Source organism: Hemibagrus wyckioides, linkage group LG11 (genome assembly GCF_019097595.1).
Source record: "Hemibagrus wyckioides isolate EC202008001 linkage group LG11, SWU_Hwy_1.0, whole genome shotgun sequence".
NCBI classification, from domain to species: Eukaryota; Metazoa; Chordata; class Actinopteri; order Siluriformes; family Bagridae; genus Hemibagrus; species Hemibagrus wyckioides.
In genome coordinates, this window is record NC_080720.1 from 16,672,003 (window position 1) to 16,698,134 (window position 26,132).

At 38.2% G+C, this 26,132-nt stretch overlaps 5 protein-coding genes across 6 annotated transcripts; 3 read left to right on the forward strand and 2 right to left on the reverse strand.

Moving 5' to 3' along the window:
* The first annotated feature begins 485 nt into the window (after window positions 1-485).
* fkbp11 (FKBP prolyl isomerase 11) lies at window positions 486-6,785 on the forward strand. The gene is made up of 6 exons (XM_058404122.1): window positions 486-885; window positions 1,141-1,203; window positions 1,844-1,931; window positions 2,821-2,854; window positions 3,135-3,205; window positions 5,393-6,785. Exons 1-6 carry the CDS (start codon window positions 775-777, stop codon window positions 5,599-5,601), a joined length of 576 nt encoding a protein of 191 aa, XP_058260105.1. The 5' UTR covers window positions 486-774; the 3' UTR covers window positions 5,602-6,785.
* ccdc65 (coiled-coil domain containing 65) lies at window positions 5,700-9,703 on the reverse strand. Its single transcript, XM_058404121.1, has 8 exons — window positions 9,391-9,703; window positions 9,115-9,282; window positions 8,849-9,018; window positions 7,523-7,661; window positions 7,225-7,422; window positions 6,841-7,059; window positions 6,541-6,693; window positions 5,700-6,323 (listed from the first exon to the last, which is right to left on the reverse strand). The coding sequence occupies exons 1-8, from the start codon at window positions 9,526-9,528 to the stop codon at window positions 6,027-6,029; spliced, it is 1,482 nt and encodes a 493-aa protein (XP_058260104.1). The 5' UTR covers window positions 9,529-9,703; the 3' UTR covers window positions 5,700-6,026.
* A 1,550-nt stretch (window positions 9,704-11,253) lies between these two features.
* Window positions 11,254-13,460, forward strand: rps26l (ribosomal protein S26, like). The gene is made up of 4 exons (XM_058401919.1): window positions 11,254-11,344; window positions 12,763-12,940; window positions 13,125-13,255; window positions 13,366-13,460. The coding sequence occupies exons 1-4, from the start codon at window positions 11,342-11,344 to the stop codon at window positions 13,399-13,401; spliced, it is 348 nt and encodes a 115-aa protein (XP_058257902.1). The 5' UTR covers window positions 11,254-11,341; the 3' UTR covers window positions 13,402-13,460.
* A 2,783-nt stretch (window positions 13,461-16,243) lies between these two features.
* rplp2 (ribosomal protein, large P2) lies at window positions 16,244-18,705 on the forward strand. Its single transcript, XM_058403869.1, has 5 exons — window positions 16,244-16,371; window positions 17,935-18,058; window positions 18,160-18,208; window positions 18,310-18,408; window positions 18,575-18,705. Exons 2-5 carry the CDS (start codon window positions 17,936-17,938, stop codon window positions 18,649-18,651), a joined length of 348 nt encoding a protein of 115 aa, XP_058259852.1. The 5' UTR covers window positions 16,244-16,371; window position 17,935; the 3' UTR covers window positions 18,652-18,705.
* A 1,749-nt stretch (window positions 18,706-20,454) lies between these two features.
* On the reverse strand, window positions 20,455-24,595 carry LOC131362099 (uncharacterized). Of its 2 annotated transcripts, none has more exons than XM_058403866.1 (6): window positions 24,327-24,595; window positions 22,936-24,065; window positions 22,405-22,554; window positions 22,211-22,281; window positions 21,801-22,114; window positions 20,455-21,619 (listed from the first exon to the last, which is right to left on the reverse strand). In XM_058403866.1, exons 2-6 carry the CDS (start codon window positions 24,047-24,049, stop codon window positions 21,574-21,576), a joined length of 1,695 nt encoding a protein of 564 aa, XP_058259849.1. In that variant the 5' UTR covers window positions 24,050-24,065; window positions 24,327-24,595; the 3' UTR covers window positions 20,455-21,573. The 2 variants fall into 2 exon arrangements, with proteins under 2 accessions (XP_058259849.1, XP_058259848.1); XM_058403865.1 differs by having other exon boundaries at window positions 20,457-21,622; window positions 24,327-24,594.
* Window positions 24,596-26,132: the final 1,537 nt, after the last annotated feature.

The window sequence follows — 26,132 nt, forward strand, 5'->3', positions numbered from 1 at the left end:
TGTGGAGTTTTTGTTTATACATGTACCACTGGCTTTTTTTTCTTGTTCCTATGTCATGTTAACAAAAAAATAAAAATAAAAATAAATAAATAAAATAAATAAATTTGGGTCACATCCTTTGTTTTTTCCTTTCTGTAATTATTGTGTATTTTTTATTGTAATTAATGTATATTGGGGACTGTAATTGATGCCCATTGTGTTCTCTTTTGTATTGTTTCATGTTATTGTTTCATGTTTTTTATTAAAAAAATAAATAAAAATAAATAAATAAAAAATTTGGGTCACATCGACTCAGCTACCCCTGACTGAACGAGTTAATAACAGTTAATGGGATGTAAAAAAAAATAACCGGAACCACGACCAAATAAGCCATCCAGTGTGTTAAGAACTGGATCTCGAGCTCGTACGCATCAATAGCGCCATCTAGTGTGAGCAGGAGGAACTGCACTGTCAGTCACCGCGGCGTGCAGAGACTTCTGGGATGCTGGAGGAATGCTAGAGGCGGGGCTCTAGATAGCCAGGTGTTAGGACAGAGATCACGGCTCTGCTGTGCTTTTATCATTCCGCTATAATAACACATCAGCCTTAACTGGCATCGAGCCGCGAACTATTTAAGTTGTGTGTGTGTGTGTGTGTGTGAGAGAGAGATTAATCGTCGGTGCAAAGCCGTCGTCTTTTATTCACGAAGCGTCCTGCAGAGAGGAACCTTTTATTTTTCACGGAAGTTGAAACATCGTGTTATTGAGAAGATTTTCTTTTATCTAAAGAGCCACAATGTTATTGAGGAGAGTTGTTTTTGTAGTGTTGCTCGCGGGCTTGGTGTTGGTTGGAGCCGATGACAGTGAGACGGAGAGAAATGTGGCGGAGTTGGAGGTGGACACACTGGTGAGTTCCGTTAAGTTTTTTTCACCCTCTTTAATGACTTGTGTGTGAGTTTCTCCAAGAAGACACGTAGCATCCTGTTCAAACACCATCAATAACTCTTATTTAAGCTTGCAATGCAGCCTATATTGTACCAAAACCTGCACTGATTTGAGCGCATTGTGTTGATTTTGTGTGGCACGTGCAGCGAAACGCATCTCCCAGTTACACGTATGCGCATAAACACACAGCTGTTATGTGTACATTTCTGTGTTTAAGGCAAAGCCGGAGACATGCACAGTGACATCAGTGATGGGGGACACGCTTCATATCCATTACACGGTAAGACAACATGCTTTTTTAGTCGAAAGAATATCATTTTGGTTTAAAAAAAAAGGTTTTTTATAAAAGCAGGCACCGCCCAGTGGACTTTGGTCTACGGAAAAAAGCACCATACATTGTGTTTAAAAAAAGGGGGGGCAATCATAAAATCCAGATGTTGAAGTCATTCCGCTTAAAAGCAGCTGTGGTTATTCTTCGCGTTAGTCTGAGAGCCTGAGCTCGAGGAGGCGGCTGGGATTTCAGCGTAGTGTGTGGATTATGAATGAGAGAGTAGTAGTCGAGCCCTGGCCACGCTGAGCTGTACAACGGTGACGTGTGCTTTCAGGAGCTCTGAGACAAATCCATAGAATAGACAGAAATGGTGATGTGTCAGCATGAAAACGTGACCTGGCCTAGAAATTCAGGGTTTTTTTGCTAGCACTGTGTGACGAATAGTCAGTCGGTCTGCTTGTGCGAGAGACTGTGCTTTAAGAGGAGGAGCAACACGTCAGCACTTCAGTTCAGACTGGCACCAGTCCAAACACACCACCAGTGTGCAAAATCTAGACACTACTTATACCCAGTGCTCTGGATTACATTATTTAACCATGATGTGATTTATTCTTTATAGAAGTATAAATAAAATCTGTACTGTGTACAGGGCCGGCTTTTGGATGGGAAGGTGATAGACTCCTCTCTGTCCCGAGATCCACTGGTGGTTGAGCTTGGGAAGCGAACTGTCATCTCAGGTAATGTCCAGTGACCAATCCTGTTGAAAGGAAAAGAGCTTTAGAAAATTACCCCGTTGTGCTGAGTCATCACGCGCTATGTTTTTAAGAGAGTGATGGATGAATGCACAGCGTTCTTGTACAATTAAGGTCCCTCAAAGTGTTAAGATCCCTGCTTCAGCTCTGAGTTTAGGTTATGTTTTGTGCAGAGTTTCTGTGCATGTTCTGTCTCTATGTACATGAGTTTCCTCTGCCCTGGAAACCTTATCTGGCTTCCTCCCACAAAGAAAAACGTGTAATGAGTACACAGAACTACTAAACTTTAGAGTTGTAACCAAATCTACATATTTTAATAATAATCATGATTTAATAATGATAATCTGTACAAACACAAGAACACTACAGCATCAATTAAAAAAAAAAAAAAACTTTTTAGATTGCAGGAGCAGTCCAGAAGCATCCCATAATAGACGATTTTAAAGTTTCTATATGACTAATTTGTTTATCTACAAATTCTATTTTACATTATTTCTATGCATTTGCAGGTTGAGAAATCCTTAAAATCAGGGATGCTACAGCAGCCTCAGTACACCAACTTCCCATGTTATGGCTGATTGTTGGGTTGGCTGCACTGAAATGACTTATAATTGTGTGTGAATGTGTGTTGGGTGCCCTGTTCAAGGTGTATTACTGTCTCATGCCCAGCTTTCCAGAACATTGTTCCAAAATTCTGACCCTGTCCAGGATAAAGCAAATACTGAATAAATAAATGAATGAACAGTGTATAAGGGTTTTGATTATAAGGGTTCCGATGCTAATCCCTTAAGTATTGCAGTATTCAGTAATGAGAAACAATCCCTTAAGATTTGTTTTTGGCCAGCATTAACATTATTAATTATTTATCCCACAGGTCTAGAACAAGCCCTGGTTGGTGTCTGTGAAGGGTACGTGTCAAGTGCTTTAATGCAGAATGTCTGAAGTTGTTGGTAGACTTTGCATGTACACACAAGGTCATTTCAAAGTATTCTGACTTATTAAGTGAAAGTGTCTTTCCAGCATGTGAATCAAACAGGCTGAACTTCAAAAGCTCATATCATCTAAAGCTCTCTGATACTGAATATGAAACCTTATTACAGCCTAGGCTAAATCTGGCAGAAAGTGATTTAATGATGTATTTCTTAGCTCACCCCTGAAACTTTCAATGTGTCCCTTTTTTCTCCTCAGACAAAAAATCAAGGCCACCATTCCTGCACATCTAGCATATGGGAAAAGAGGATACCCCCCAACAATCCCAGGTAACAAGGCAGCTCTTAGAACTAAACTCTCATCTGAACTGATTTTATTACATAAGAAGTTTATTGTTTGTAAAAATTTGAGTAGTTTGTTTTTCCCATTAATCATTAATACTTTTTTCTATTACACTTTATGTGTAACATGTAACACATGAATAAATATCCAAAGCTCCACAGGGGTATACAGTCTTTTCTCAGGATGCCGGTTAGGCAGAACCGATTTACATCGACTGCTAAAATGTGTACACACATGTTATTCTAAAATAATTATTATTTGTGGTGCATAGAGTTTCAACAATGGCTGTAGGCACCGTGGCATTTTCTCTAAAGTCTATAAGTCTCTAAAGATTTCTAAAAATGACCAAACACGATGCAGTTAAATGTGTTTAATACCATTCTAATATTCTTTTAGGCTCCTTTTATTTAAATAGTGTCTTTATCAGGGACTCAAGGGTACCTGATAGTATCATGCAACCAGCAGAACAAATAGTATAAATGAACAAGATTGCACAGAAAAAAACAGGGTAATGACTATGCTAGAGGAAAAACAAGAGCATGTGTAATATGTATATGCAAATACATTGAACATAACATAATCAAAATAAGTTAATGAGAGTCAGCATGATTAAAAAAAAGCTTAGACAAGCAGTTTTGCAGTATGCTCAATCTCTACTAAAGTAGGTAGAACTTTGCTTGGAGACTAATAAAAGAAACATTACACTAAGTAAAAGCAAAACCAAAACATACTGACATAAAAATGAAAAATTACAGCTGTGAAGTCATATCATATCTCTATTCTTGTCTGTATCTGGATGGAGGTTATTGCTTTTTTTTTTATATTATAGTGACTTTCTAGGTCTAAAAATTTCTAGGCCAATTATATTTGCTCAACTGTGGACAAAAACATATTAAAATTTGCAAGCTTGAAATGATGAGAGACTCACCATCCAAACAGACATGAGTCATAACAGCAGAGCACACTAGTGGCTAGCAACTGTCTAAATTACCTCAGTAACACACTGACTTAACTAGTGCATGTGTAAATTTTGTGATTTTATATGGGTGGCAACTGTGAGAGACTGAATTTAAGGTACAGCAAGCTGATAAATGATATTTTGACTTTGCATTTGCTAAATACACTGCAATCTTTGGCTAACTTGTATGATATAACTATATGATAATATAACACAGCAGAATATAACACATTCAGATGAATACAGTAAAACAATGATTCAGTCCAAAAATGAAGCAAGACCAACACTACATTAAGCAAAATATGTTGTACAGATGCAGCATGCATTCAAATGATTATCAGCCAGAAATAATTAAAGGATTAATACTGCAGGAAGTGATGAAGTTCTCTGGGAATTGATTGAAACTACAATATTTGTTTTTGAAAATGTACTGAAATAAATAATGACAATTGTAGTGGAATAGAAGTGCATTATACACATTTTGGGAGTATATTTGATAATATTTCATGCTTTGAAACTTTCATACATCAGTAATGTAAAGTATGAAATATTCTCGAATATACTTCTAAAGTGTGTATAAAGCATTTCTACTTTACTCTATACTCTGTTGGTTTGGAGTTATGGAATAGAATTTTTGCATCTTCATGTTGAGTGAGGAATAGAGGTGTGATGTTATGATGGACTCGAGAAATCACCTCTAGAAATGACCTGCATGATGGGCTGAAGGTAACAACAGGGTTAGGATCTGTAAGACAGTTTTTGAGGAGAGAATCTTTTTTCTATTGACCTAGAAAAAAGTGCTTTCATAATTTATTCTGTGATGCACAGGATGGTGGGAGCAAAAGTAGAAAATGGGTGAATAGAATGTTCTGGATCCGAGTTGCTGGGTGTAATGAATTGAGAGAATGCAATATTCAGAGCCCGAAACAGCCTATTTGTGCTACTGACAATTTTGTATCTATTAGCAAAGAGAAATAAGGTGAATGTAAAGTAGCAGTATAATTAACTGCATTTAATGCAAATGCCAGAGCACATATGTGAACCAAGAAGAAAGAAGCATAAGAAGATACACTGCACTAATAATGTTCATCTGGATAATTAGAATGTTCCTGTAGTATTTCACCTGTAGCTTCCTTGATTAACAAGTGGTTTGAGCTTAAAGGAGGAAATAAAGTCAGTGTTCGTCATCTAGATTCTTTGACTTCCCTCTCTGTAGGTGATGCTGCGCTGGAGTTTGAGGTGGAGGTGATTTCCCTGGTGCAGCAGACACCCTGGCAGAAGATGGTGAATGACGTCTTTCCTCTGGTGTGCCTGGCACTTGTTCCCACTTTACTGGGAATGGTAGGTCTCTACCTCTACAAGAAGGCCAACGCACAACCTCAAGGCAAGAAGAAGAGCAAGGACAAGAAGAGCAAGAAGAAATAAACAGGACATGAAAGGAACAATAAACTATTTAAATAAAAAAATGAGAAAAATCTGAAGAAAAAAAAAACGTTGTGAGTGGCATCTTTCTAGCTGCATTCGTGTTTGTTGTTTTTCTTGTTTTTTTTGCACCACAGTTTTATGATAAGATGAATCAAACATAAGGGTGGGAAAATTAAGTTTACGTTTTATTTCTTGCCGAGTATTTTTTTTTTAAATCAAGTATGAAGTATAATTATGTTGATGTCAGATATAGACAGAATAACAACAAAATATTCTTTTTAGAACGTGTTAAAACATATACATGTCTGTTATTTGCTTGAATTGTGCCCATTTTGTCTTTAAAATCATTTTTGGCGTCTATAATGCATGTCTGATGCTGTCTTTGGAACAATGTTCAGGTTTAGGCATGTGTACTACTTACTTCTCTACATGGTGTACTGCACCACATGAGCCGCCTCTATGACTGGCCTGCGTGTGTTTGTTTGAGTTTCTGAAGCTGGAGAGGCTTGAAGCGATGGGCTGGATAACATGAGCAGTGAGTTCTGCTGCTGTAAGATCTCATCACTAACAGAGATTCCATCGAGGTACTGCTTGAGAAGAATCCTCAGCTGCTGGTTCTCCCATCCTAGGACCTTCTTCTCCCGTTCCAAACACAAACGCTCCAGCACAACCTTGTTATATCGCTGCCAGAACTTTTCTAAATCTGTATAGTTCATCATTGTCTAAAAGCAGAAGCGAGATGAAGGGATAAATGCCAAAAAATCAAGAAAGAGCTGGAATAATGAGTCTAAGTGTTAACTATTTGTGCCAAATACTCCACTGTTTAAATCAATATGTTTGTGGTGTCTTGGACATCAGTGAGTGTGTGATGATGTGATGGGAGTGTAATGTGTGAGGTATCAAGCTATAATATTTTTTTTATTTTATTGAGTATTTTACCTGTGATAACTCTTCAGACATCACCTCCATAGCATGTGCTTTCTCCTGACTCAGTTCCTCAGCATTTAAAGATGATGTGTAAAAGGGCAGCACCTTCTCCTGCTCCGTTTCAAGCTTGCGACACACGTCAACCAGACGTAACAACGTCTCGCCCTGAGGATGACAAACAAAAGTAGAAAATCAGCCAAGTATCCAGCTTGTTATGATTTTAAAATGACTCTGGATTAAACTCTTGTTTAGCCTGACTGATTTGCTTTATGAAGCTGAGCAGCAGTGTGTGAACGTGCAATAAATGCATACCTCTCCTATAATATCCTGTAGTTTTTTAATTGTGTTATCGCTGTACATCGTGTGATTAGCTAGTCGTGTTTTTTCAGCTGCCTGGGCAGAGGAGAGCTCAGCTCTAAGCTGTTGGACTTTCTGAGTAACTTCCTCACATTCTGCCTGAAGGCCATGCACAGATGTTTCATTCTCCCTCTGACTGGAGCTCAGATGAGAACGCAGAGCATTGATGGCGCCCTGCATGCACACAGAGGACAACAGCAGTAACAACAAAAAATAGTTATGTAGCTTAATCTTCATAAAGTCTCATTTAAGTACACTGGATGAAAATGTATACAGTACGTTGTATTAGACAAATTAACTGCATTATATTTTGCAGGGGTGAATTTTTCCTTCTCTGACCTGCAATTTCTGCATGTGCCTCATCTGCAGGTCTGCTTCCTGAGCATTGCGCTGGTCTGTGGCACGGAGCGCATCAAAAGCAATCTGTCGATCCTCAGTGGCTTCGGTGTACTTCTGCTGTTCATGCTGAAACTGCTGCCACAACTCCTCCACAGTGCCTTCCATCTGGATACGCAGCGCATGCTTGTCCTCAATGTCCTGCACAAACACAGACCAATCTGAATCAAGATCATTTATTCTATATGTTTTAATGAAATGTCTTAAATATTATTCGACTGTGGTCAGAGCTATATAGTACCCGGTTTTTGATATCATCACGTGCACTCTGATAGTCCTGTCTGGCTTCACTGTCTATTCCAGCATAGCGTTGTTCTAAGGCAAAGGTGGCTGCTTCCAAATACTCAGTCTCCTGCTGATGCAGCTTCATAATTTGTTCCCTGAAAAAACATAATTAATTCAAAGCTCTGTATGGATGTCTGAAAGATGTTTCTCATCCCATTCCTGTTGCACTTTATTGATGTCCTCTCAACACTGTGTATGTGATGGGTGTATCTTGCACCTTGGGTCCTGGAGAAAAGTTCTATTACTGTATACTGTAAATGACTGTGTTGACAATAAATATCAACGTGACTTGAAAAGTTATTGTATTTCTCTAGCAATCTTGTACTCTTATAAATCAATAAAAAAACCTGCACACTGGTGTTATAGTTAGTGTTATGTTATAGGTAGTTAAGTTATGTTATAATCATGTTATAGTAGTAGTTATGTTATAATTACAGTCACTTTGGATGTCTCAGTGAAATGCAGTAGTAGTTGTATAGTACATCCTAGTGGGTGCTTTCTTCAGCTACCTCATTAGGTAACTGGAGCTTTCAGCCAGGAGCAGACATCATCACGTGGTACCCAACCATCATTGAGTGTTTCAACCCTTAACCACGACACTTTCCAGTTGGTGAGTTGGCAGTGGGGCCAAATCATTTCCCCTCTGCTCCTGGCTTCCAGCTTTCCTCCTCTCTTTTGCTCCAAATCCAGCATGAGGTTCTTTCTGCCTCCTCTCCCATCCTTCAGGTGGTTTGTTTCTTGCTCCTTTCATCCATGCCCAGAACTGATAGTATCTGCCAAAGTTGATTTGGCAGGGAAACCTCTACACCCAACCTCCACTGGGAACAGCCATGCCTGCCACCCTTTGTCTTTGCACTCCTAGATCAAGGGCTGGTATTTCGAGGTTTTCCTCTCATTTGCCTCCTCACAGCCCTCTTCCGATGACACAGTTAACTCAATGATAATGATCTTACGGTCTTTAGCTAACCACAAAACAATGTCTGGGCAAAGAGCTGTGCGGACCACTTCCGGGAACTGCAGTCCTCATCTTCCTCATCAACTTGTAGCAAGTTTGCTGCTTTCCTTTGTGTACAGTTTTTTTTTTTTACCAATGAAGAAATAATTACTTTTATGATGCCTGTTATGCGCATCCAAACATATGATACTATCCAGTATTAAGTTATGGATGAGTGAGACCAAGGTACAAGTCATGTGGTCAGTAGTCCAGTGCTTTATCACTGACATACCAACTTACACATACAAATGAAAAGCATGTGTGTGAATGGAAAAGATGTCTGTATACCTCTCTGTGTTGTACTCAGTACTGAGCTCCATAACATTGGTGTTCCAGTGTGACTCCAGTGCTGCCAGTCTGCTTTTCTGAAGCTCCAGCAGATGATCCAGAGACTGGAGATGAGCTCTGTGAGTCAGTGCTGACTGCTGCTCCGCTTCACTCAGATCAGACACCAATAACTGCAACATTTACACACCCGTTAGATTTAATGGTGCTTGGAACAACAATCTTCAAACCCATATGATGCTTTATCTACAAAATCTAGACCTCTCTACCTTAATGACGTTGTCCTTGCAATCCACGACTCTCTCAAAAGTTTGGGTGAGTATACTGAAATCTTCACGCAGTTCAGCTGCTCGAGTCTGGCGTAGGCTTGAACGCCACTGCTGGTTTAACTTGTGTAGATTAACTTTGCTGTTTCGCTCTTCCTTTTGCAATTTATCCTACAAAAATACAGTGAATCAGCAACACACACACACACAAACACACACACACAGCACACACACACACACACACAGCACACACAAACACTCTCACACACACACACACACCTTAAGGAACTGTGTGAGCAGATCTTCTTTTATTTTGGCATTTTGTTCTTCAGCCTGAGCCTTCTGCTGTAGGAACATCAGTCTCTCCTCCTCAGTCATCTGCTTTCCTCCTCCCTTCTTTCCTCCTTTCTTCGGCATAACTGCTTTATTCCTCTTAAGATCTACTAATTACAAATATATGAACAGAAAATACCTGCATGGATTTAAAGTGCACATGAAGCAATGAAGTAATAGATACACTGGTCTACACTAAACTAACAAACATTTCAGTTCTAATTTGAACAGTAAGTCGAAATTCGCCGTTCAGACAAGTCCTTACCGAGCACTTGTGTTGTATGGGTCTGTTGAATGTTGCTAGGCAGCTACAGGCCCCTAGTGGAGACTAATTATTATTACTGGGTCCTAAAACCTAAAGCGCTTTTGGTATTCACTGATTAACAGATATTATTTTTAAATGTACGATGCATTAAAAACTGGAATGGTATATCCTACAAGAGTCAAATTAAATCCTAAAATTGTGACACAAATAATAGACTGCACGTAGATATAATTTACATGTGTACTCAGCAAAGAGAGATAGATAGATAGATAGATAGATAGATAGATAGATAGATAGATAGATAGATAGATAGATAGATAGATAGATAGATAGATAGACTATATTGCCAAAAGTTTTGGGACACCCCTCCAAATCATTGAATTCAGGTGTTGTTTTTCAGGGGTTTGGGCTTGGCCCCTTAGTTCCAGTGAAATTAACTCTTAATGCTTCAGCATACCAAGACATTTTGAACAATTTCATGCTCCCAACTTTGTGGGAACAATTTGGGGATGACCCCTTCCTGTTCCAACATGACTGCACACCAGTGCACAAAGCAACGTCCATAAAGACATGGATGAGTGAGTTTGGTGTGGAGGAACTTGACTGGCCTACTGGAACTTGACTGACCTCAACCCAAAAGAACACCTTTGGGATGAATTAGAGCAGAGATTGTGAGCCAGGCCTTCTTGTCCAGCATCAGTGCCTGACCTCATAAATGTGCTTCTAGAGGAATGGTCAAAAATTCCCATGAACATACTCCTAAACCTTGTGGAAAGCTTTTCCAGAAGAGTTGAAGCTATTATAGCTGCAAAAGGCGGCCAACTCCATATTAAATTCATGTATATGTTAAAGCAGATGTCCCAAGACCTTTTGCAATATAGTGTATAGATAGTGTATAGAACTTTTCCTTCTTTCCTCCTTTCTTCTGCATAACTGCTTTACAGACAGACTGCACGTAGATGTAATTTACATGTGTACTAAGTAACCCGATAGAACATACTTTATTGATCCCATGAGGGAAATGCTTGTGTTACAGCAGATTAGCAGTAAATGATTTGCATGTTTTGGAACCTCTAAAGGAGAAAGTGGGTGGGATAAGCTTCTGGTCAGATGAAGACGTGCAAAGGGTCAGTGCAACCAGAAGAATATTTGACCCAAATCTGGACCTTCACCAAACTTTTAGCATTACGATTTCTCTTCAGTGGTTATAATATAACAATAATATATAAAAATATAATTAACATGTGTTAATTTAATTTTTTTGTGGCTAAAACAGTAATTATTTGTTTACAGTAAACATCTTTCTAGGTATTAGTCCACTGATCATGCTTCATTCACAAAGCATGCCGGACTCATCACATCATGACAACAGCACCATATCCTTCCGCCATGAATTAGTTCCAACTCAGAAATTATATTACAACACTTTGTGTTTAAACTGACAAAAATACTACTTATATCCCTAATAATACTGACACATATCCCGGTGAATCAACATAAATTATTTTTTTTATTAGCGTTATTACATTTCTAACAATAAAATCCCCAGAATTATTTTCTTTTAGCGGCGGAAGAACGTTATTACAGTTCCGGTCCGCCTCTTCCGGTCCTCTTTCCTGCCTCCTTTCCAAGATGGTGAGTAGAGAAACGTGTAGATCATGTCTGTGAATATAGAAAAACCTTACATATTTCGGTATTGTGGCGGAGAAAGTGTGCGGCCATGAAGCGTTGTTGTTGTATTAATGTTTTGGATGAACCCGATGTAAATAGTAACTTATGTACGTGGTGTTTATTGGGTGGAAGAATGACTGCGGCTGGCTAACACCATGCGCCGCTCCTCATGCTAACGACAGGCCTCGGTGTGGAGCCTGTAGCTCTAGGTGATGGCTATGTGCGCGAGCTCATCCGCGTGCAGTTTAGACGTATTATCTAGCTGATATGATTAAAATAAACTTTTTATGGCCATCTTGTTTTTTCTGTCATCTTGGCATTTATTTTCTTAGGATATGGCTAGCTAGAGTCAGTGCTGTAGTAGGTGGTTGATGTGAGACGGAGGCCGTATTACATGTTAGCTAGATAGCAGGTTAGATTTTCAGAAACTTGTATTAGGTAAGCTACTTTGCAGTTGTTAGTTACTCATGGTATAAAATAATTAACCTACAGCCAAACTACCAGTTTGAAGTCGATAACTACAACACGAGAAAAAGCAATACTAATATTGCTTTGTCAAACTGAGGGGGGAAACAACTATCATTTTATTGAACAAAATCAAACTTATACAGTGTATGGCATAATATGGTTTTATGTTGGCTAAAAGAAGCTAACTATAACACAAATGCAATAGATATCAATTCTTATTCGTCTAGTCCTTTTTTCTGGAAAGAAATCTAGGTAGTTGATATGTAATGTATTGACATTTTTCTGGATTATAGTAATCATTGTTTAGTTCATATCGACTCGGTGCTAAAGCAGGGGTGTCCAAACGTATCCAGTAAGGACCAGTAAGGAATGCAGGTTTTCATTCCAGTAGAGTAGGAGCCACATCTGATGTCCCCCGTTTAATCGGTTTATTTCGGCTTTCAGTAGTCGGTCATTGCTTTTGCTTGGTTGAAGTGAAAAACCTGCACCTACACTGGTGCATTCAGAATAAGATTGGACACCATATCTTTTGCTAAACCGTTACTGAAGTCAGCTGGCATATTCAATTAAAAACATTTACTATGCACAATCACTGGTGAATACAACCATGAATGTTAGAAATGGCAGAATGCCACTTGGGGGTGGGAAAATGTATTTGAAAACAACTTTATTGTGAAGCTAGCTTACGTGCTTTTATGCTGCTAAAATGTAGTTAGGTTAGTAGCCACACTTTTTTTTTTTTTTTTTGCTGCTACCCCCCAAACACTGGTATTGACTTACATATGGATGTATTGAGGTAGAGATAAAGAGTACATTTGGTCATATTAGTCAGCACACCAAATTTCAAAAACATTGAAATGTCACTTGAGCACAGTTTTTTTTGAAACCTCATGCTGATGATGTTATTCATACAGACTAAGAAGAGAAGGAATAACGGACGCGCCAAGAAGGGCCGCGGGCACGTTCAGCCTATCCGCTGCACCAACTGTGCCCGGTGTGTACCCAAAGACAAGGCCATCAAGAAGTTTGTGATAAGGAACATCGTTGAGGCTGCAGCTGTGAGAGACATCTCGGAGGCTAGTGTATTTGACTGTAGGTTTAAAGTTTTGTCTTGTTTTTTCCCCCTTAAAAACCCATGATGTAGTGTATTTATTAAATGAATGGTTACCCAAATATTGAAACTGGTTGGTTGAAATTTTACAGCAATGTGATTATAGGTGATTCTTGATTTGTATCAGTAATGTATAACTACAATTGTTCTGTTTCCCATATGTAGCCTATGTGCTGCCCAAGCTCTACGTCAAGCTGCATTATTGCGTGAGCTGTGCCATCCACAGTAAGGTGGTGAGGAACCGTTCTCGGGAGGCCCGTAAGGACCGAACACCACCTCCACGCTTTAGGCCCAGTGTAAGCATCTGATAAGCTCAATAACATTTATACACTTCTATACTTGTAATTAAATGTATAAGAAAAAACACGTCCTTAACACTAATTTAAATATTTTGTCTTTCTTGCAGGGTGCTGCTCCCAGAGCTCCTCCTAAGCCTATGTGAGGACTGAATCAAAAACTGTACATTTATGTGCAAAGAAATAAAATGATCTGTTGAGAACATATTGTCTTGTATGAGTATTTTTTACAGAATGTGTTGTATGTTTTCAGTATTTAAGTGACATTTCACAATCGGTTTAAAGTACACTTTTTTTTTTTTTGAAAGATTTTAGCATTTTGGCTCAATGTTTATTTGACAGCACAATAATTCTAATATATGGTCCATTCCCTTTTGGTTTACTGCCCTGGATAATCTGCTTTATATTGTTCAGAGTGGGTTTATGCAACAAGTTAGTGCTGATCTGAGATCACTTACCTTTCCTGTTGGTGGAAATTTTTGTTTTGTAGCTGCAGGAAGGAGCAGATTTGTTTAATGTTATTAATTAAGGCAAGTCAATAAATACATCCTGGATTAATTGAATGGTTTCTAGTTCATTAAAAGCCTTGCCTAATCCCAAATTTGGCAAATTCTAAAGTCTAAAATCTCAAATTTTAGATGGAACAAATTGATCTGACATGGACAACACTGTTGGTGGAAATATCAAACTCTGGTACTACTCGATTCCTTGCTGAATGCTGCTTTGAACTACTTAGAGCAGATATCTGCTAGTACACAGATCCTCAAGGCACTGCTGTCAGAGTATTATTTTGCCATCTGCCTAACCTACATGTTGGATTTGAAACTGCTGAGAGCCACTAAGTCTTTCTGATCCTCTTTTATAAGGTGTTTTAAGCACCAGCCTTTTCTGAAGACGAATGCATACTCCATCTAGACTGCACAGTCTAACTGATCAGCTGATTTATGTTCACTTGAACATGACCTTCCTTAGAAGAATTGCATTCTTGGAATTATAAGAGCAGTACAAAGAAGATCTGGCTGTCTTAACTTTCCTGTGGTGTCCCGAGGTGGCTGAAAAAGGACGTAACAACACAATACTTGGGTCTGAAGAAAAGATTTTGTTCCTCTGGTTTGTCCATCTGTCTTTCAGAAGCAGTAATTAAAATGGCTGATGATCATAGAGCTGGCGAGGAGAGGGAGATGGAAGCACAGGAAGTGATCACTGAAGAAGAAGCTCTGCTGCACTTTGGCCGCTACTCTGAGGCCAGAGCTTGCCTACCTTGGGAGCAGCGCACGTTCAAGGAGAAGCTGATGCATCACCTGGATCGGATATTTCTGGTTTTCCTTGCAGTTTTCTTCCTGATTGTAGTCTCAGAGGCAGCCTATAAAATTTGGTATGTTACCAACTGGAAGAAGGTTCTGGAGTATATGCTTGACTCAGTATCCTTCCTCTTTATGCAAGAGAATGAGGAGGAACTGCTCGAACTGTGAATAGTTTATATTCAACTTCGGTCTTTCACTTGTATTGTAGATGTACATGCAGCCATGAAAATGGGAAAATAATTTTTCATGTTTGTTTCTTTTACTACATGACGTAAGCCATTTGTACTTGCTGAAAATCTGTTCTGTAACTGCCATAAATGAATACATTTTTATAAAGTATGTGCAATGTGTTATCACTGGAATTGCCCCAATTTTTAGGTACAAATATTGCATGCTTGTAAACTCTGGTGAGGCAAGTGTTGATGACTCAGTTGTTCAACAGCAATGTCTCTGCTTATTTAATTTCCAGGGAAATAAAATATAATTCACTTTTTCACCAAAGCAATTTATTCAAATGTAAACATATGTTCATTTGTGTAACTAAGCCTTTTTTGTTATGGTAGTTGTTATACATATTACAAATATATACATTCAAAACATGGAATAAATGAGTCATATATCCTGTCCCTGTTTCCCTGTGTTGGTTATGATGGAAATAAAGACCATAAACGTTTATTATTTTATTATCTATGGAAAATATATTGTTCAGAAATTGCTAAAGATTAAATCTAACTTTATACTATTCAAAACCTTATCAAAACTTGCTATTCAGGCATAACATTATTGTGTTTGGTCCCCTTGCAGCAGATCCTTTAAGTCCTGTAAGTTGTGAGGTGGGGCCTCCATGGATCTGAATTTTTTGTCCTGCACATCCCACAGATGCTGGATTGGATTGAAATCTCGGGAATTGGGAGGCCATGTCAACACCTCAAATTCGTTGTTGTACTTATCAAACCAATCCTGAACCATTTTTGCTTTGTGGCACAGTGCATTATCCGGCTTAAAGAGGCCACAGCCATCAGGGAATAAAGTTCCCATGAAAGGGTGTACATGGTCTGCAACAATGCTTAGGTAGGTGTAGTAAGTAACATCCACATGGATGGCTGAACCCAAGGTTTCTCAGCAGAACATTGCCCATAGCACGACACTGCCTCTGCTGGATTGCCTTCTTCCCATAGTGCATCCTTGTACTATGTGTTCCCCAGGTAAGTGACACACACACATGTCAAACTCACTCAAATCCTTACGCTTGCCCATTTTTTCTTGCTTCTAGCACATCAACATTGAGGACAAAATGTTCACTTACTGCCTAATACATTCCACCCACGAACAGGTGCCATGATGAGGAGATAATCAGAGTTCACCTGTCAGTGCTCATAATGTTATGCCTGATTGGTGTATAGGTCTACATGAACTGATAGAAATGAAGCTAATAAAACATAGATTGCCTTCAATTGTGTAAAGCATTACATTTTATTAACCCCTCTCCTTTCATTTATATTTGATACCTCTAAAGCTTTCTGGATGTTTTCCGTCATATTTTTTTCCTCTTGCATTGTGGCTTCATTTTAATCCACATACTAAAACCATTGCGAAGAAAAAAGTAGCTAACTGCTGCCACCTACAGGGATTTGGTGAATTTTTAGTAAATCATTTTCTAACCAATCACAAGCTGAGATTTTGACGAGACACTTCATCAAACCAATCAGCTTCCTTAAAATCCACTCATACCGACGATATTTCCTCGCCTTCTTTCTTCTCTGTCCGGAAACTGCAGCGTGTCCAACGTTTCGGGTCTTTCACAGACTTAAAGTAAGTTATTTTTATTTTACAGTCCATGTTTTTTCATTGAAATTTGACCGTCAACAGCAACTAACTTGATACGTCACAACTAAAGCAGCGTATTTTAGCCTCTAATTCTAGTAAACGTGTTAAACACAAGACGTCCTCTTCGGCTTGTCAATGCTACCTAGCTGTTTGACAGATATCCTGGAGGCCATGCTGTGCTCTACTCCATTTTGTTGCTAAACCTTACAGTTCATCACAGATATTCGGTTCGGAAACAAAACCTTGAGATTATTATAACGAAATACCAAATATTCAGAACCATTAATCTGAATATGTATTATTATTTTATACTGTGTATAGTGTTAGTTTAGAAGGAGTCGTGTGCGTTGTCATTCTCCTTATAAGGATTGGTCTGAATACAGACAGGCCCAGGTTAGCCTACGAGCTATGGAGGTTAGCTTAACCACTAGGAGCAGCACGCTTCCAAAATGGAGCAATGTATTTATTTCTATCAATATTTGAAGAATTATTAAAGTATTGTAGCAAGCAGTTAGTAGTTAAATACCGCAACATTGTATATCAACATTGTATCTCAGCGCGTCGACATAAAATTCTCCATTCTGATTGGTCAGAAGCTGTAAACACAAGCGCTGACACTTACAGCTATTCATAGGTTTATTAATAAACCTGGCCTATTATATCTTACTGCTCATAAACAGCATTTTACATAAATTAAAAAATTAGTTAACAGATTAAAAAACAATGGGGAAAAAAGTTGGTAACATGGAGTCCCCAGTTGTCTGCTGTCTGTGTGGTTTCTCTGGAATATGATAAGCTGCAATTAAAAAAATAGCAAAATTATAGGCAGGTAAGGGACTGTTAGCTTTGATGAAGTGGTAGCTTGGTGCTAAAGGTGTTGGACTATTAATTGGAAGGTCAGGAGTTTGAATCCCAGGTCCACCAAGCTTCTACTGCTGGGCCCCTAAACAAGGCCCTTAAATCTCAATTGCTCAGTTGTATAAAATGAGATAAACATGTAAGTCTGCTAAATGACAAATGTAAATGTAAGTGATGACCAGATCTAGTCTCAGGGATATCCCTCACCACTACATATTGTAATCAGATTGGTGTAATATAAGAAATTCAGAACTGATTTTGAGGGGGAAATGGTGTGTATCTGCACTGTATATAGATATGGGTCAGGTATAGATATGATCATTAAAGTTTTTCTTGTCATTTCATAAACCTGATTGTATTTTTTTTTTAATGATGTAGTTACTCATTTTTGAAACAATACCTAACAGTAATTCAAAGGGAATTTCTCAAAGGAGGAGTTGAACTAAAGGCATTTCTTGAGATTTTCTGAAACTGTGAAACATTAGTTATATTTGATATGTGTCTATATTTGTGTACGTGTGTCCACTAAGTGAAGGCACAGAAAAGATGAGTCATGTTATATATGTAAGGTGTTTTTAAGAGCCCATCATGATTGAAATACATTTTTGAGCTGAAACAGATGTACTTTTTTGCTTTTTTTTTTTTTTTTTGTGCAATTCTGTAATGAAAAGTTTGCATTAATCTTTCCAGAATGCGTTACGTGGCCGCTTACCTATTGGCTGTGCTGGGTGGCAACAACAACCCCTCCGCCAAGGATATCAAAAACATCCTGGGGAGTGTAGGAATCGAGGCCGATGATGAACGTCTCAATAAGGTATCCCCACCTTCACCTTTAAACAGCTGTACCTTCCAGACATCATCTTCTAAGCCTTTTGTATGCAGTGCTCTTATATTGCTGTTTGTTTAACTTAATAGGTCATCAGTGAATTAAATGGCAAGGACATCAATGAAGTCATGAATGCAGGTACGTTGCTCTTTTTTGGTGTCAGTATTGCTTATTAAGATTTAAGTTTAATCCTCCAATATCTCTGAGCCAAAAATAGTTACGCACTCACATTTCTGTAGGTCTCGCCAAGTTAGCCTCCGTGCCAGCAGGTGGTGCTGTGGCAGTCTCTGCTGCTGCTCCTGGTGGTGGGGCTCCTGCAGCTGGAGCAGCACCTGCAGGTAAGCCACTAATCTTCCAACATTTATGATTTACAGACTTGCCTGTTATGCATGTATTTTTATTATTATATTATATTATATTTTATTATTATTATTATTTATATATATTATTTATTATTATTTTTTTGTATTTTGTAGTGTTAAATAAACTTTTTTTTTCTTGTAGCGGAGGAGAAAAAGGAAGAGAAGAAAGAAGAATCTGAAGAGTCTGATGAAGACATGGGCTTTGGCCTCTTTGATTAATCTTTCTTGTTTTCCTTTAAAAACAATAAAAATGGAAAAATTGACACATTTGAACTTAATGACTGGTTTTCATTTCTTTTCAAAGTTTCATCTTGTACATGTACATGTGCATGTTTTCTACCCAAGTGGTTCTTGCCACCTGCTGTTTTTAAGCAGAGGTTTAGTGAGGATTATTTTTGCATCAAATTACATGCATATGGTATTCCAGTAAGACCTTTTTATTTATTAAAATGAAAGATCTTGCACCTAAAAACATTTGAACTCCTTTGCTTACATGATCTTTACTGTAATTAAGGTATAATGTATTTATTAAGTGGTAAACAGCAATCATGATATTGCTATATGCCAGTGCTTTCTCTTTCTTAAATGGAATGCTTTTGTTGAGAATTTTTTATATTGATCTCTCAGGGTTTATTTTCCCTCCACCCTTTCTCATAGCAAAGTTATGCCCTTATCACCTTCTGTTTGTTCTTCCTGCTGTGAAACATGGAATGTCCCAGTGGTTTCGCTGTCTTATCCAGCAAGTTTTGGTGTGGTTCATGTGACGTCCCTGCGTTGCACATGCAAAAGTATGAAAACTTCACCGTGTGAGTATCTACGTGTTACCTGATGACGTGCTCATGGACACAGCTCACAGCCCTATAGAAGTCTTGACATGCTGTGATGTAATAGAGGAAATTTATCAAAGGCAGTGTGATGTGATGACTCAAAAAAGAAGTCATTTTACTGTGAAACTACAAAACGCTGGAAAACTGTAAAGAAGAGGCTTTACAGGTGACATTTTACAAAGCACTTAACTAGAACCTCCTAACACAACCAATATCAAATGCTATGAAAGTTCTTGTATTGAACATCAGCATGGCTATGAGTATAGGTCAGCTGTCGGGATTATATGCTATGTGGCCAAATGTATGTGGACACCTGTGGGTCACACGCATATATATATGTGCTTGTTGGATATCTCATTCTAGTAGTGGGGTGTTAATATGCTTTCATGAACACCACTCTCTTGGGAAGGCTTTATTTTAGATTTTGCAGCATGAACATGGGGATTTTCCCATTCTGCCACAACAACATTACTGAGATCAGACACTGATGTTAAAGAGACAGTGTGCATTCCGCATTCATTCATTTGCATAGTTGGGTCAGGTTGAGGTCAGAGATTTATTGCAGGGCAATCATCACTCCTGGCAAACCATGTCTTTACAGAGCTTACATTGTGCATGTAGCATTGTCATACTGGAACAGGTTTGGACTAGGCTCCTTAGATCCAGTGAAACAAAAGCTTAATGCTACAGCATACAATGATATTCAGGACAATGGTGTACTTCTAGTGTCATGTAGGAAGGGCCACAACTGGGTGTGATGGTCAGCAACTATATATATATATATATATATATATGTTTGTTTTTTGGTAAATAAGACTCAGTCAACTATGTGATAATCTAGAAAGGCAAGGAGTTATTTATAATCTTTTGTGCTGTTATCTTGACTTGTTTTTCTCATGATCATTTGAGATGATAAAAGTTTTCTTGAATTGACAATTTTTTTAGAATGTTGAAATGCATGGTTTAGCCATACTACATGGATGAGTACATTCATTTTTACTTTAACCACAGACTAAAAAAAGAGGATATAGCTTTATGTTTGCTGCCAAGGTGAGACAAACCATACAGTCGTGGACACTATAGTGCTCCAGAAAGGGTCTTCAGTTTTATTTCTAACTAACTTGAGAGACAATGATATCAGCATGTCTATCGCATGAGAGTACTGTGGAAATGCCCTAAGACTAATATACGTCTGTATACCACTCGGCACAACAATGTAAGGCTTGTATGCTACTGATATGCGATCTCAGGAAATCATTTTTATCATAAGAACCATAAGCTATGATTGAGATAATACTACTTTTTGTGAAGTCAAGATAAGTAAATAACCTCCTGGCTTTCTTTTTTTTAGATAATGCATTAGAACAAGTGTGTTGAAGTAAGCAAATGATTCACATTTAAATCCAGCACTGCTGTCAGAGCTGCTGTTATAATAAAATTAATTAACATCTCCTGACCTATCAGAAACTGGCCTCCAGACCTGTAGTAGACCTTGAACTCTGTGGCTAAAACCACGTAGATAACACACTGTGTGGAGGCCAAACCTTTTATTCACATAATAAATTGGAGTGATAAGTGTGTTCAGTGTTTTAGGGTTGAAGCTTTTTTGTCTGATTTATTACAGTACAACAGGAATATTTTGCCTTAATGTGGTTGTTAAACTTCTTTCTGACCCAGATTAAAAGTCTTGTTATAGGTAAGTCCTGTATGCGTGTACTCTCGACCTGTATCTGCTCTAGACTCACTGTTTTTAGACATTCTGCAACAGAAAGCTTCCTCAATTATGATCTTTGGTTCACAAACCAAATATCACCACCTATATCACAAACCAAATCCAGAGAATCAATCAATAGGAAATGATTGTAGTAACTAAAAAATGTAGTAAATAAAAAATGTTTTATTTATATTCATTTAATTTAATTGTGTATGCCTGCATACACATTTCCAGCATATTGGAAATCTGCTTAAGTACTATTAAACCTGATTACTACAAAACATGTGCTACTACTAACAGAAGTAAAAGGAAACACTTCATAAACTTAATTTCTAATGATATATAATAATCTATGTCACAGTATTGTTTAAAGGTGAAATTTCTTTGCTACCGTTGAGAGCTTTTACTGTATACGAGTCAGTGCATTTTCTCGTCTGAGTAGCTTGAGCAGAAGCATGTGTTAAAGGTCTCTTACACATGCTGAATTCTACTGGACACTGAACTTGATAGACACTGTGTAGTGTGACAATCCACCGATTCTAGCAACAAAAAAAACTCTAATAATACATATAGTCTGGTTCTAGACTTTACAGCTTTAACCTAATGTTTTGGTCCATCAGTTTCAGAAGCTGCATGGTCTCCAAGCCTGCTGGTAAAAGAAAAGAAGAGACCTTTAATCATGTTACTAATATGTACTAATCTAACTACTAATCAATGATAAAAGTATATATTAGATTAAGTGCATATATATAAAACTAGCAGTAATGTATTTGATGGGCTTGAGGTTAATTGATTTGAAAATAAACTTTCGAAGGTGTTCGCCTCACCTCTCATCCCTGTCTGAATTCATATCTGTGCTTGTATCCGTGAAGTGAGGGTGACTCTCACACGTGTAAATAAAACGTTCCTTGAGGTACTGGTTCCCAAAGCCGAGGATATGTCCAGGAGCATGGCGAGAGAGACCTGCTACTCTTGCTGTGAAGTCAAGTGTGAAAGCAAACTTCACTAGCTCTGTAGCTACCACGGGTTGCTGTGTTGTCTGTTGGTGGGCTTCAGAATTTACATACTGGTCTGCTAATTGCTGGAAGGACCCATAGGTGATTGTGTTGAAGTAGGAGCTAATGATAGTATTTTCCTTTAGCTGTAGGTAAGAGAGTTGCAAGATGCTATGATGCTTTTTAAAAAATGTTCAATCTTGCTTTAATTCACTGTTAAAACTTCAATGGAAAATCCTTACCTTATCATTTATAACATCACCTTCCTGTTTTATCAAATCAATGATTCTTTTAATAATTTCCTCTTGAGACCCTGCATGGAGAGTTTCAGAAATAGTAAGATTTACAGGTCATTTAATACAGCATTTTCTCTCATATTTAATCATTAAGAGCTTACTTATTCGCAGCAGCATAATGTGCACTATGCAGTACTCACTGGATGAGGCCACTGCGTCTGTAGGCTGAATTGAAGCGGCGAAAGTTTTGTTTTCTTCTGTGGGACTGTTTTTTACCTCATTCACAATCTTCTCTAGCTCTTCTGACATTTTTTCATAATAGGAACTAGTGGCTTCTACCTCTTCAATTGCTGCAAATATGAATAAAAAGGGAATTTTCCAAATGTCATTGGTTATTTTAAACAGGAAATTTGCACAATAGGTAAATACTGTTATGATGGACAACATCTACTATGAATCACTTCATTTAAAAAATGAGGGTTGATGAATTTAGTGTTAGTGATGGAGAGATATTTAAAAAACAGTTCTATATGAAATATGAATTGTATGTTTGTCTGTGTCTGTAATTGTTGTAATGCAAGTATGTGGGTAAATTTTTGACCTGGCGAATATTTCAGTAGGATTGTAAATGTGGCAAGAATTATGCTGGTAGCACTAGCTAGGAAAGCATTTCTGATATAAGCTTTGAATGTGCTTAATTGTATAACCTGAAATGTATGTAATATACGTACATTGGACCTGGGAATTGTGGGCTTCAGTAGAGAGGTCTAAAGTAAGTGGCCGCATAGTCGTCTTATCTAAGCCCATGTCCCCGCTGCGTCTCTTTAATGAGAGCCTCCTCTGAGATCGCCTTCTCCTAGTGGACTTGGTGTGGCGCAGGATAATGCCATCACCAGTAGAGATGGGCAGGCAGGAGAGTGGAGGAGTTGCAGGTTCAGGAGTAGGAACTGTTTCTTCAGTTTTCCCATCATCATCTTGTTCATCCTGCTTTTCAGTGTTCCCTCTGGTGAACCATCCCAGAAAACTCTTCAGTATTGAAGGCCTCTTAATCTTCTTTCCCTCTTTGCTCTTTTTTACCTCTGTTACACTCTCTGCCTGTGGTTGAGCAGGCAAAAGAGATGAAACAATTTTGAGGTCTTCTAAATCTGCTTTAGAGGAATCTTGAGGTAGTCCACTATTCCGCTTGTCTTTATCAAAATGTGAAAACCATTTCCGGGGTTTCCCATCAGAACCCTGAGATACAGAGGAGCCATCCTTTCGGGTAAGAGAGCTTTTCCTCCATCGTTTATGTTTATCAGATGTTTCACTTTCGGTTACTGGTTCAAATACTTTAACTTTACTAAGTTCCTCCTCTGTGGCTGAAGGTTTAGGGTGAATAGATGCTATATTTGTCTGCCTAACATCAGGCTTTTCTTTATCAAAATGTACTGACCATTTCTGGGGCTTCCCGTCGGATGTATGAGATGCTGAGGATCCATTGTTTCTGCTGTGAGTGTTTTTGTTTTTCAATAGTTTTGATCTGTTGTCAGTGGTTTCACATTCTTCCTGGTCCTTTCTGTCTGGTTCTGGTTCTGAGAATGCCTCGTCTTCACCAAAGTCTTCCTCTGAGCCGGAGGGTTTAAGGTGAAGGGAGGTATCACTGGAATGTTTACGATCTCTTTTATCTCGCTCTGCAGCGGTGACCCATTTGTGTGTTCTTCGTTCTCTTCGAGGTGGACACTGTGTCCCATCGTTAAGGCTCAGGCTTCTCTTTACGTACACTTCCAGCAGCCGTTTGCTGTCCTTGGCTCCCACAAACAGCAATGGGGGCTTGGGTAGTGCATTCTGTTCCCCTTGAGATACCATGGATATGTGATTTTAGCTGTAAAAAAGGAAGAGTAAAGGACATATATTAGTTTTGGAAGTGTAATAATTTCGATCAGATTTCATTAGAATTTCATAAAGATTTGAATGTCGTTGCTGGAGAGTTTCAGTAACCTTCCATACATATTTGCACATTCTGGGCTTATTTATTTGTACAAGCTACGTAGACATTCAGAGTCAACCTGTCTCCCTCGTATATAGTCACTTCCGCTGAACATAACTGAATTATAAAGCGAGTCAGCGTCGATGATGACCTTACCTTTTCACTAATGTCTCTGTCTTCGCTTGCAGTTATTAGCACCAAAGTTCATAATATGAACTCTGTCAGCGACGGACAGGTTGTTGTAGTGAAACTCCGTAGCCAAGTAAGGACATATTTCCTGTTATTCCAGCCCCTTGGAGCTAAACATCCAATGCCATGACGCGCCTGCACAGGTAACGCACGCGCTCAGGTAGGGAGCAACCAGTAAACAGCAAAGACAGTCAGGTGATAAGGGGACTTTTTACTGCTTTTGTTTACGGTATTCTGCTGTTAGCGTATGAGGAAGTAGTAACGTGTTTTAGAGGAAGCTGTTTCGTGGTTGAACGCAGGTTTGTTTCAGCATTAAATAGTCAGCTATTTATGGCCATGCCTACGAGCACGAGAGCAACTCTCATTTTCTGTACAGGTTTTTCACTTCATTTCTAAAAGACACGTTAGATTTATTAGGCAGGTATCATTAGAATAGAAGCAGTGAATAGAAACCATTTCCTTTTTAATCAGTGCTGTCTTCTAGTCTCATCACCCTTGTCCTCTGGAATAGTTAAGAGTAAGAATAGATCAAAAGTCAAACGTTATCTCGTGTTTTTCCCCCCTGCTATAATATTATTTAATGAATGAACTTTCTTAGACACCTTTATTGATCTTTCAAGTTTAATACTAGCAAAAGTTTTGCATAATTGTCTTTTTTTTTTTTTTGGCTGTTTTTGGTTCTTCTTTCCAAGCCATGAAAAGTCATGAGTGTTAATAAATTAGAACAATTTCTATAAAATCATCACTAAACAAAACAACTGGAATACATAATGTCATTAACAGTAATAGATTTCATACAATACTAGTGCACTGATCATCTTCCACAATATAAGAAAGAAGCCTAAGGACCTTTAAAGAACTCTTTAATGGTTTTTTTTTAAACAAGGGTGTGTTTCTGATGGAAATAACAAATTAATAAGTTTGTGCACTTGACCCGTGTTTGAACAGGAGTGTAGGCCAAATGCAGGTCTACTGGGTTAGATTACATGCCTCCTCCATAGGATCTTGATGAACATCTTGGGTTTCCATGCTATACATGGTAAAGCACTTAACACATTAGATAGAAATAACATGGCTTCAGCCTCTGCATCTGAAGTTCTGTAGCATGTTTAAATCACTGACTTGTAATGCAGACGGAGCAATCTATAAAGCCAGAATGTGATGAATCCATAGTTTATTCTTTGAGACAAAAGACTTGTTTGGAAAATAGAAATGTTTAATTCAAATGTGACTTAAAATATTATTTGAAATTCATTCCAAAACAATATCATCAAGCCTATTTTTGTGTTTTTGTATTGATGTTTTAGTTTTACTTTTATAGACCTATGGGAGTTTTTTTACTTTCTCTTTGATTCGCTTATATTGTGTTCTTTTTTATTGCCTGGAAAGCATATGAAATAAGAGCAGTTTTTTTGTTATTTCCAAAAGAACAGTTTAACACCATATTGAGTTATTACATAAGTAATAACTGACCTCTGTCTCTCTTTAATTATAGTTCTGCTGCTCTCTATTGTAGGAAAACATATTTTAAGGTTACTCTAGAATCTACTGTAACATACATTTCTCTTTGAATAATCATTTACATATCCCAGCTTTCACCACCAAGTGGGGATGAGTCTGTGAACCAGTTCACAGCTGGCGGTCGCCTCTGAGGATCTCAATGTTTTCTTTAAGAGTATCACCTCAAGGCTTTTGTATTGTCACACCTTAAAGGCCTGCTCACTCAAGGCCTTTAAAACTGTAATGCAAGTTTCTTTTCACTGGACCTGGTGA

What these genes read in the sequence shown, in the direction of transcription:
- fkbp11 (XM_058404122.1), top strand. Translation starts at nt 775, where the DNA reads ATGTTATTGAGGAGAGTTGTTTTTGTAGTGTTGCTCGCGGGCTTGGTG. An exon ending in AGTTGGAGGTGGACACACTG is followed by an intron (nt 886 to 1,140) that starts GTGAGTTCCGTT and finishes TCTGTGTTTAAG; the next exon opens with GCAAAGCCGGAGACATGCAC. An exon ending in CTGGTTGGTGTCTGTGAAGG is followed by an intron (nt 2,855 to 3,134) that starts GTACGTGTCAAG and finishes TTTTCTCCTCAG; the next exon opens with ACAAAAAATCAAGGCCACCA.
- ccdc65 (XM_058404121.1), bottom strand. Translation starts at nt 9,528, where the DNA reads ATGCCGAAGAAAGGAGGAAAGAAGGGAGGAGGAAAGCAGATGACTGAG. An exon ending in TGCTCACACAGTTCCTTAAG is followed by an intron (nt 9,283 to 9,390) that starts GTGTGTGTGTGT and finishes GTATTTTTGTAG; the next exon opens with GATAAATTGCAAAAGGAAGA. An exon ending in TACAGGATATTATAGGAGAG is followed by an intron (nt 6,694 to 6,840) that starts GTATGCATTTAT and finishes TGTCATCCTCAG; the next exon opens with GGCGAGACGTTGTTACGTCT.
- rps26l (XM_058401919.1), top strand. An exon ending in GGAGGCTAGTGTATTTGACT is followed by an intron (nt 12,941 to 13,124) that starts GTAGGTTTAAAG and finishes TCCCATATGTAG; the next exon opens with CCTATGTGCTGCCCAAGCTC. An exon ending in CTCCACGCTTTAGGCCCAGT is followed by an intron (nt 13,256 to 13,365) that starts GTAAGCATCTGA and finishes TCTTTCTTGCAG; the next exon opens with GGTGCTGCTCCCAGAGCTCC.
- rplp2 (XM_058403869.1), top strand. Translation starts at nt 17,936, where the DNA reads ATGCGTTACGTGGCCGCTTACCTATTGGCTGTGCTGGGTGGCAACAAC. An exon ending in ATGATGAACGTCTCAATAAG is followed by an intron (nt 18,059 to 18,159) that starts GTATCCCCACCT and finishes TTAACTTAATAG; the next exon opens with GTCATCAGTGAATTAAATGG. An exon ending in AGCTGGAGCAGCACCTGCAG is followed by an intron (nt 18,409 to 18,574) that starts GTAAGCCACTAA and finishes TTTTTCTTGTAG; the next exon opens with CGGAGGAGAAAAAGGAAGAG.
- LOC131362099 (XM_058403865.1), bottom strand. Translation starts at nt 24,049, where the DNA reads ATGGTATCTCAAGGGGAACAGAATGCACTACCCAAGCCCCCATTGCTG. An exon ending in CCACAATTCCCAGGTCCAAT is followed by an intron (nt 22,555 to 22,935) that starts GTACGTATATTA and finishes TCATATTTGCAG; the next exon opens with CAATTGAAGAGGTAGAAGCC. An exon ending in GTGATGTTATAAATGATAAG is followed by an intron (nt 22,115 to 22,210) that starts GTAAGGATTTTC and finishes TCTTACCTACAG; the next exon opens with CTAAAGGAAAATACTATCAT.